General features: G+C 37.6%; 1 protein-coding gene across 1 annotated transcript; it reads right to left on the bottom strand.

The window, feature by feature from the left end:
- LOC109845707 lies at nt 349-984 on the bottom strand. Its single transcript, XM_020414977.1, has one exon. The coding sequence runs from the start codon at nt 982-984 to the stop codon at nt 349-351; it is 636 nt and encodes a 211-aa protein (XP_020270566.1).

Here is an 11,097-nt window from a genome sequence, read left to right as displayed (position 1 = left end):
ACGCACAAAATCGTAAAGGATGAGAAGGAGACAGCCCTCCTACTGAAGAGTGATAGGAACATATATGCATGGTGGTCATAAATGATGGTACATAAATTGCCAATAAGGTTTAGGTGAAATTAATTTGTATTAATTTTGGTTGATGGAGTGCCATTCTTTCTCGTTTTTGTGTAGATTGTTGCGATTTGTTTCGGGTGCAACCTATTTTATATTTTTTTTTTGGTCAATGAAAAATTTTATTCATTCAACCATATGAAAATTTTTGTACATCATGATTCTCATAATATGAGAAAACCTATATATTTGACAGATATACTAAAAAACATCATATGTACTCCGAAAAACTATTTACAGTGATAAAACCCATTCTCTATCTTCCGGAGCAGTATTGCCATTGAGTATTAGTATCAACATATCAACTTTGATCTCTTTAACTAGCTGATCAGGCCCTTTGGATTTCTGAATAAAAATCCTGGAGTTCCTTTCATTCCAAATCTTGTATAATGAAGTGTTAAAGGCCATCCTCTTAATCCTTTGCTTAAAACCCTTGCCTCTCAAACTGGTAGTGAACCATTCCAACATACAATTCCAGTTACAAGAACGCCATCTGAAGTTAAGCCACGACATGATCTTGTTCCAGACATTCATAGAGTATTCACATTCAAAAAAGAGATGGTCACGACTCTCTATTGCATCACCATTGCAAAGATAACAGGAATTTGCATTCAGTACCCCCATCCTAGCCAACCTGTCTTGTGTTAGCAACCTGTTTTGAACAGCAAGCCAACTTATGATGGAGTGCTTAGGGTAATTTAAATTTCCCCAAACAGTATTATACCATGGAACTTTGAGGGAAGTTGGAGATAGAATTGTATACAAGGCTGATGGTTTAACTTTAGAATTCTTGTAGCAAGATCCAATGATAAGCTTCAGGTTATCAGCTCCTCCAGTTAAATCCAAAGCCTTATCTCTGATTTTCAGCATTTGTTTCCAGAGTCATGAATCAGTTGTTTTAGCATTAACAACCTATTTTATATTGGTATTGTTGAGAGAGAAAAATCTCAGTTACAATAGAGATGGAGTTTTGCTATAGGATGTAACTTTCTAAGGGGTTTTACACGCACACCCGCGACGGTTATTTGTTTAGTGCTCGTGGATACCTCTATTAGTGGATTTCTAATACAGAATGTATCCTTTTAAAATACCAAATAATATATTATTACGTATATTATTAGTGTTATGTCCAGTACTTAAATGCTATTTTTCTAAATTGCATAGTACTATTCGGTCTTGTATACCATAAATTGCATGGCAAATGTTGAGAGTTTAAGTTTCAATTATATATAGCACGATGTGCATTTATAGAGTAAGTATGAAGTATATATATGGTTTATTTGGAGGACATATATGGTTGCCTTCTGTAATTCTTCGGGTTGCGAAAAACCACCTCCGTACACCATTGGGCCAACATACAACGACCCATTTCCTTTTCCATTCAATTTCTGCGTCAACGTTAATAAAATGCCAGTCATTCAGCTAAAAACTATTGGTGCGACCGTGCGAGAGAACTTTGTGAAAATAACCCTTGTCCACTAGAAACTTTATATGATTGGTTTTATATTTTAGTATAAATTACACTTTTCAATTAAAAAACTGTTTGGTGGAAAATTTGTAGTAAAAAGAATGAAAGACATTTGATTTGTATTCTCTCCATCTCGATTACAATTGAATTTCCTGATTATAAAAGATAGGAGAATTGATCTGAATTCTCCCCTTTGTTTAAATCTGGGTTCTTCACGGTAGCGATGAGATGCCTCCCACGAATGCTTGCATCGAGTTTGCTTCTCGTTGAAGATCCGAACGTCTTGTTTCACTGGAACAATTAAAGGAAACTTTAATGAGTTTTAAGAACTCAGAACGAGTTCAAACTCTTGTAAAAAAGTTGATTGATCTTAACTGTAATTGGTTAGACAAGCCAAGGACGAAGAAAGCTCCAAGAATCTACTGCTGAGAAGATGATTTGAAGAAGTTGATATCTAGATCTCTAATTCTCAAAGATCCAAAGATATACCCCCCCTCTAAAGCCAGCCAATGATCTCTTCTTTGCTGCCAAGGAGAAGAATCCGAACTAAGTTGATTTCTTAGTTATTTATAGGATATTAAGGGGTGTAACCGCCTCCTTAATTCGCTCCTAAGTGGAGTTTATTAGATGTAACCGCCCCTTAAATCACTCCTTAGTGGAGTTGTGATCCCCTCAGATCGTGAGAAATGGTTTTGAAACCGTTAAGCTCGTGTTTGAACGAGTCAAACGTAAAATCCGCGTTCTAACTTGAATTCTACGTTCAAACGCAGTGTTTGAAAGCTTGAACGTAGCGTCTGGAAGCTCGGACCCAGCGTCTGGAAGCTCATTTGCAGCAATTGAAAGCTGCGTTTGCCGATTTGGAAGCTGCGTTGGCAGCTTTCGGAGGCTGCGTTTGCGGTCGAATATGAGCTGCGTTGGCAGCTGGATCTGAGCTGTGTTTACAGCGTTTGGAGCTGAATGTGAGTTGCGTTTGCAATGCGTCAATGGCTGTGAACACGGTGCGTCTTGATGCTGGTACGCGAGGAGGACTTTCGCATCTTGATTTGGAGAGACCGTCGATTTGTAGTCTCTTTCTGTCAAAACGTTGCAAAGATCGTCATTTTGTAATCTTTGCTTTAACTCTTTGATATGTGAGAGTCGTTAGATTATAACTCCCGATGTCGATTGTGAAGGCTGTTGATTAAAGCTTTCATCAGTGGTTGTGAAGATCGTCAGATTGTAACTTTCATCGATCTACATGAAAGTCTTTAAATTATAGCCTTTTTAAAACCGTCGAATTGTAACTTCCATCATCGGTACGTGTTTGATGAGTATTAGCTATCTGCAGTGATTTTTAGACATCCTACAAAAACTAAAACCAAAATTTCCTTTATATGATTGTTATTATATTTTAATATAAAAATACGCTTTCAATAAAAAAAGTTAGTTATAATTTAAAATTTAACATTAATTTACTTTGTATCTGATCTCACTTCAACCCTTTTTTATATAAAGACAAAATTAAGGTAATTAAATATAATTAGCTTGTACAATGAAACATTCTCTCCCATTTTCAAACGTTATTCATCCAAATATACATCTCTCAGGTGCATTTAATTAAGTTACATAAAATGAAAAACTTATCCCCACACGCAATTTATCAATGAAAAGAAAATATGATGGCAGATTTTATTTTTATTTTTATTTGGGGACAAATGATTGTAGGCTTTTGAAAGCGGATAGAGTTAGACAGGCCATGCCTGTTCCGTGCCTCCTTTGAAGTATGATTACTGGCAGAAGTGCTATGATTGACCAGACAACACGGACGCGTACAATNATATTCAAAACTATAAAAGATAAAAAAATAGATATTCTAATCATAGTCGTCCATTAATTTAGAAAATGATTGTGATTCATTATTTGATTGAAAAATAAATTAAATTATGTGCTCAAATAAAGCAACATCACACGTCGTCACCGCTAGTGATCAAGTGAGGGTTTAATTGACCTTGAAGGCTAGAATAGTCTGCGAAATGTAGAACTTGCTATTGTCAACTTTTTTATTTTCTTAAGAGAGATCAAGTTCTGGATATCGAATAATCAAGTCTGTATAATGTGTAAAGTTTATCTGTTGTTGTCCGTAGACGTCGGACTTGTTTCGGTCGACGTTAAATTATTGTATATGTGATTGCCAATTTTTATGCTTTAAGTGGTTATTCTTTTAATCTGTTATTTTAGTTTCTGGAGAAGGAATGATTTCGTCTGTGTAATGTATATTTTCAAGAAATATAATGAAATTTATCTGCTGTTCCCCGTAGAATTTATCTGCTGTTCCCCGTAGAATTTGAACTTGGTCTGATCCAAGAAATAGGAATAGGGGCGAAACTCGATCTTGTGCATGCGATTGTCAATTTTTTCTGCTTTGGTGGTTGTTCTTTTAATTGGCGATTTTAGTTCACGCGCCTCTTTTCTCAGCAAGTTATAATACATCAATTCCATCTATACTATTTTTTTTTTTTGTATCTCAAGAAACAGGATTACGGTAAACTCAAAGGCCGAAAGTTTGATATAGCAATTCACAAAAAGACTAATGCATGGTTTTGAGAATTGAAACACAAGATTTCATCAACGGATTCAGATCTTTTTCATTATAAAAAAAATAATAAAAAAAACACTATATAATCGTAACTATTAATTATCTAGTTGGTGGTTGTTCATCAACCGAGTTTTACCGGATGTTTGTGGTGGTAGTGAAAAATTAATGAGAGCGCGGATGAGATAGAGCCATACACAGCGTAGCCCATCAAATCACAAGGCTGTTGACTGTGACTGTGGATTTGGATTCGGTAATAACTAAGAGAACCTGCACCAAAGATTTGGGCGTTAAAGACTTTTCGGTTCGATGTGACTACTGACCTCGTGTATCGGACTCGTAGCATCAGCAGGCAGCAAACTGTGTGTGCCAACTAGCGTACGTACGTATGTACGTGCTGTATACAGTACCCGTATCCGCCTTTTTCAGTAGAGGGATGCTAGTAATAAAGCTAGTGAGAGGAAGCTGCTCGGCTTTAACTAGTCCATTTCTTGTGCGCGCTCTCCCTCCCCCCCCCTCTCTCTCTCTTTCTAATGAAATCATGTGCATGCCGTGTACTAGCTTGTTCCTCTCGTACATCCTTCGCAGTTATTGAGCTCACCATGACTTCAATTATTGCAATGATCACAATCGCATGACATCTGTCTGCGGCAGTGGTCTGTGTGTCTGGGTCTTTTTTCTGAAAAGGTCCCTGTCTAATCTTTAAAAACCGAAAAAGTAAAAAAACTAATTAGTTGAAGGGTGGCGGGCAAAATGAGGGTTCACAAAAATATAATAGCATGTATTTTAGTAGGATCTTGATCACCACGTGGCGATAGAGATATCAAATCTGAGCACGGGTAACGGTATGGGTGAAGCTGCCACGAGTTGACGATAATAGGAGGAATTAAACTGAGAGGGAAGTTGATCTATGGTGTTTTATATAAGGGGTTTTTGCTTTTAGACCCATTTGTTTACTCTCATTTATCTTTAAACCCAAGTACTATTATTTGTATCTTTAAGCCCAATTCACCTTTTATATTTATCTTTAAACCCAATCTTCAAAATACTATATTTTCACCACTTGTTTTTATATTTTGGAGATTGGATTTAAAGATAAATACAAAAGGTGAATTGAGCTTAAAAATAGAAATAATAGTACTTGGGTTTAAAGATAAATGAGAGTAAACAAATGGGTCTGAAAGCAAAAACCCCTTTATATAACTCTTTGAGGGCATAATAGAAACTTTAAAGGAATGAGTGATAGCGACCGCTGGGTGATTAAAAACCCTATGAGCAAACCCTTAAGGTAGGCAATGGATCAATTGTAAGAGATTAAAGGAGGATAAAAGCCCAAGCAACCCAAGGAGCACGCAAAAGATTTCATTTACAAGGAATTACGCCATGGAAATTATGTTGTTTTTCCCCAATATTATTTTTTGAATCTTTGAATTTTGATTTAGTCCTCAACTCAATGAAAACGCGGTTAGGTTCCTTATTACTTCCTATATCCTGTTGTTAGGATATGTGGAGCCTAACTATCTGACTTGCTCTATACCGTATTTTCGAAGAGGAAACATGAGAAATTGGAGGAACAAGAACGACGATGAAGGTCAGACAAAACAACGAAGGAACCAGCTTGGAGGTTTCACGATCGACCGCGAGTGACGCGGCGGTCGATCGCGAACGTGCACAGATATACGAAAAGTCTCTGGACTTTTTGCGGTCGACCGTGCCAAACCCTGTAATCAGATTTGGTCTCATAATTTTTTACGGTCGACCGCGACTGTATTAACTTTTGACCGCTAGTCGGGTTTTTTGGGCCTAGGCTCGTTTTTCTGCTGAACTGTTTTAGAATCGTGTTTGTATTAACCCTTGTGTTATTAAAGGGGAGATTAGGGCGACTTGTAAGATAGACAAAAATAGTGGAATTTTCTCCTGTGATGACCGTGGACGTAGCTTCTCACATCGAGAAGCGAACCACGTAAATCTTACGTATTTTGTGTGATTGTTTTCTTTCTCTTCTCTCTCATCTCTATTTCTAAATCGCACAAGGGGTTAGATAAATCCCTATCAATTGGTATCAGAGCGACTAGGTTTGGCGCAGGCGATTTAAGGTTAGAGACATGGGATTTGAGAAGGAGACGTCCAAGATCGAGAAGTTTGATGGGACAAACTTTGGGTTCTGGAAGATGCAGATGAAAGATTACCTCTATCAGAAGGACCTATATCTGCCATTGGGAGAGAAGCCGACGGATATAAAGGATGAAGAGTGGAAGCTATTTGATCGGAAGGCCCTTGGAGCAATCAGGTTGACCCTGTCCAAATCTGTAGCTTTCAACATCAAGAATCAGAATTCGACGACAGATCTCATGGCTGCGCTATCTAGTATGTATGAATAACCCTCTGCGATGAATAAGGTACATCTCATAAAGAAACTGTTTAATTTGAGGATGTCCGAGAGCCAAAAATTTAAGGAACACCTGAATGAGTTTAATGAGATTACGGATAACCTAAACTCTGTTAATATTAAATTTAATGATGAAATTTAATCTCTGTTAATACTTGGTCAGTTGCCTAATAGTTAGAAGGGCACCGTTATTTCGATTACCGGGTCATGTGGAAAATCAAAACTAAAGTTTTCGGAAGTTGTAGACACGATTATGACCGAATAAGAAGACAAGAAGAAGGAGATTCTAATTCAGGATCGACATTAAATTTTGAGAGTAGAGGTAGAAATATAAACAGAAATAGAGGAAATAGCCGTGGTAGACCTAATTCGAGGAACGACAGGTCAAGATCCAGAAATTGTGAAAGCAAGAAAGAGATTGACTGCTGGAACTGTGGTAAGTTTGGGCACTATGAGAATCAGTGTAGAAAGACAAGGAGAACAAGACTGAAGCAAACGTCGTCTCACGAGAATCAGATGATGCTCTTATTTGCTCGTTGGAGAGCAAGACAGAATCATGGGTGATGGATTCAGGAGCTTCGTTTCATGCTACCTCAAATAGAGATTTATTTGAGAACTATGTTTCAGGAAATTTAGGAAAAGTTTATATTGACGATGATCAATCGTGTGATATAGTTGGAAAAGGAGCGGCACAAATTGAGCTCAATGGGTCTATATGGAAGCTGAATGATGTGAGACATGTTCCTAGCTTAAGGAAGAATCTGATTTCCATAGGACAGTTGGCAAAGGAGGGATATACATCAACCTTCGCATGTGATATGTGGAAGGTTACCAAGGGGCCTATGATTGTTGCTCGTGGTACGAAAAATGGATCTCTCTACATGACGACGAATGCACGTGGATTCATTACAGTGGTTGAAAGTAAAGAAGATCCAAATTTATGACACCAGAGGCTTGGTCACATGAGTAGGAAAGGCCTGAAGGTTATGCTGCCTAATGGAAAGTTATCAGGTTTGAGGTCGGCTAATTTTGACTTATATGAAAATTGCATCTTTGAGAAACAAAAGAGAATAAGTTTTAAAAAAGTTAGCAGAACACCGAAGAAAGAGAAGCTTGAGCTAGTTCACACAAATATGTGGGGTCCAGCATCAGTATAGTCCACTGGTGGGAGGTTATACTTTGTGACTTTCATAGATGATCACTCGAGGAAGACTTGGGTCTATTTCATGAAACACAAATAATAAGTGTTTGAAGTCTTCAAGAGATGGAAGGCTATGGTAGAAAACAAAACAGAGTTGAAGGTTAATAAATTACGATCAGATAATGGAGGCGAATATGAAGATTCAGTGTTCAAAAAATTTTGCTATGAGAGTGGGCATCAGATTGGAGAGAATAGTGCCAGGCACACCTTTGCAGAATGGTATAGACGAATGAACAGAACATTGACTAAAAGAGCTAGAAACATGCGACTTCAAGCAGGACTACCAAAGCAATTCTGGTGAGAAACAGTTAACACAGCTGCCTACCTGATCAAACGGGGGCCATCAGTGCCTTTGGAGCACAATATACCTGAAGAAGTATGGAGTGGGAAGGAGGTAAACATTTCTAAAATTTTTTGGTTGTGTTTCGTATGTTTATTTGAGTGATCATGTTATAAACAAACTTGACGCTAAGTATTTAAAATGCTATTTTATTGGCTATGGTGGTGATGAGTTTGACTATAAGTTCTGGGATAAACATATCAAGAAAGTTACCAGAAGTAGGGACGTTGTATTCAATGAAACAGTCCTATACAAAGACTGTGATGCTGTTAAGTCCACAAGTTCAATGCAGTCAGAGCCTACATACTTTGAGCCAGACGATGTTCCAGAAGAAAGCAACTTTGAAGCTAGTTCTGATGAGGACGCATGAGAAGAGGCTGAAGAAGAGATGATGGAGGAAACTACTTCAGAGGAGGTAGATGCAGAGGTTGGTTCACCCGTTAGAGAGTTGAGACAGTCAGCAAGAGTTCCAAAGCCAAATCAGAAGTATCCATCACTACAGCCCAGAGCTCATTTGAACTACTTATTATTGAGTGATGGTGGAGAGCCAGAAAGCTATGATGAAGCGTGTCGAGTGGATGATGCAAGCAAGTGGAAGGTTACTATATATGAAAGATGAGATAAAGTCCCTGAACTCTAACAAGACTTGGGAACTTACGAAGTTGCCAGTGAGAAAGAAAGCTTTGAGTAACAAATGGATGTACAGAATTAAGGATGAACATGATGGTTCTAAGAGATACAAGACAAGGTTGGTGGTCAAAGGATTTCAGCAGAAAGAAAGAGTTGACTACACAAAAATCTTTTCTCCTGTAGTCAAACTGACTACCATCAGATCGGCTCTGAGTATTGTTACAGCTAAAGATCTACATCTCGAGCAGTTAGATGTGAAGACAACCTTCCTCCACGGTGACCTCTTATTTATTATATTGAAGGGGAAAACCCCTCTTTTTTATTATATAATTACTAGTATGTATTTGAATAAGATTTTTAAACGAGCTAATTGTAATTATTAAAAGGGTTATTTCGATATTAGCCCCCTAATTCTTCAACATTTTAATATTAGCCCCCAAAGCTTTAAAATTGGTCTCAGCCTCGCCCACATATCTTCAATATTAGCCTCCCAAATCTTTAAACTTTATCATACCCCCCCCCCCCCCCCCCCCAACACACACCCACACACCCCAAACCAACCCAAACAAGAAAACTTATTAGTATGTTAAAATAAGTCTCTCTAGGTAAAATTTGATTAAAATTAGGGAATATTTTGTTTACTTTAACTTTTTTTGGTGATTTGCTAGTTATACCCCTCTCACACAAACAGAAACTCGTTGGCCGCTTTAACTTATACCAGTTAAGTTCTCCAAATCCGTTTACTAAAATCTAAACCCGAACTCATTTCCGGTTCATCTTCTCTAACATCTTCCCCAATAGCTCTCTTCAGCTCTAATCCTAATTCTGCGTCGGAGAGATTCCCATTTGGGAAGACATTGAAGAAGATGCTAGAGAAGATAAAGTGAAAAATGAGTTTGGATTAGGGTTTTATTAAACGGGCTTGGAGAGCATAACTAGTACAAGTTAAATAAATTGGTTAATGATTTTGGGTTTGTATGAGAAGAGTATAATTAGCAAATCACCAAAAAAGTTAAATTAAATAAAATATTTCCCCTAATTTAGCTAGGTTTTATCTAGGGGGTTTATTTCAACATACTAACAGAATTTTAGAGGCCGGAGATCAATTTCAAAGATGCAAGGGCTATTATTGAAATATTGAGGATTTTGGGGGTTGGGGGCTAAAATCAAAATATGTGGGGGGGCTACAATCAAAATATTAAAGATGTGGGGGCCTAAATAAAAATATTGTAGATGTGGGGGACTAAAATCGAAATAACCCTAGTTAAAAATCAAAGGACTTCTGTGCAAATTTCGAAAAAGTTTTAATGAAGGATGGCCCTCCCAACCTCTTTTTGAAAAATTTCCAGGGAAAAAATATGAAAAGGGGTGCATGCAATTTAGTCAGACCCAGAAAGACCTCACTGATTCGCGCATGACCATGTGGATCCCATGAAACGTGGGCCCCCTGGTCAATATTTCAACCTGGAAAAGAGACCATGGACCCAGCAGTAATGAATAGTTTTGACTGGAGTAATCAACTGGAAAAAAAAAATGTTTTTTTCCCCCAAAACAAAAGTAAAGTGCAATAATGAAATTAATTGGGGGGGTCGGACATGATTATGGTGGTGATGAGTGACGATGATGAAGATGTAATGAGAGAAGTAAATACGGGGCACACGGTTTCTATAGTTGAAGAATAAATGAGGCGCGGCCATTTATTACATGTGACCTTGTGTGATCATCGTAGCATATGCACATTTTTCATGTATATTCTTATGGAATATGGAATATTGCTAAGGCTTTTATAAGTCCGCACAATCTTTTTTTTCGCCCTCGGGGGAAAAAAAAACGTTTACGCTATCTTTGAACAGTAGAACATATACACATGAAGCAATTAGGACAAAATATAAATTAGGGAAATTTTTTTAGCGTAAAGCCAACTTTATCCACCGCTTAATTGACTTTTAAATATATTGGAATTTATTTCCTTTCATATGTGGATATGTGGGATTCTACTTTCACGTGGGAACAATCATCCAAAAAATGAGTACACACTCTTTTCTCCGTCTTCAAATTCCTCAAAGAGGAAATGGAGTACATATGACAAAGGCGTATCTTGATCGAGCACAAATCGTCACATTTGCTTGTAATATATTTTCGTTCGCAATATTTTCCTTCGTCATCGTTCTAGGCTCGTCGAGCAGAATCTACTGAAGATGATCCAAGATTGAGATTTTTTAGGAGTGTCTGTTACAGGACTCTTTCCATTGTCCATATTATAAAAATACTACGCATAATTTTCTTAAAGGCAAAGGAAAAAAAGAATAGGCGCATCTACGCAGGGAATCAAACACATTTATTTGCATGTCGAGGCCGCGGGAGCCTTTAGATTGGCACGTAA

This window comes from Asparagus officinalis, chromosome 6, assembly GCF_001876935.1.
Source record: "Asparagus officinalis chromosome 6, Aspof.V1, whole genome shotgun sequence".
NCBI classification, from domain to species: Eukaryota; Viridiplantae; Streptophyta; class Magnoliopsida; order Asparagales; family Asparagaceae; genus Asparagus; species Asparagus officinalis.
This window is presented reverse-complemented; position numbering and strand designations above follow the sequence as displayed.

Excerpts from the sequence above, each read along its gene's own strand:
- LOC109845707 (XM_020414977.1), bottom strand. The coding sequence starts at position 984 with ATGCTGAAAATCAGAGATAAGGCTTTGGATTTAACTGGAGGAGCTGAT.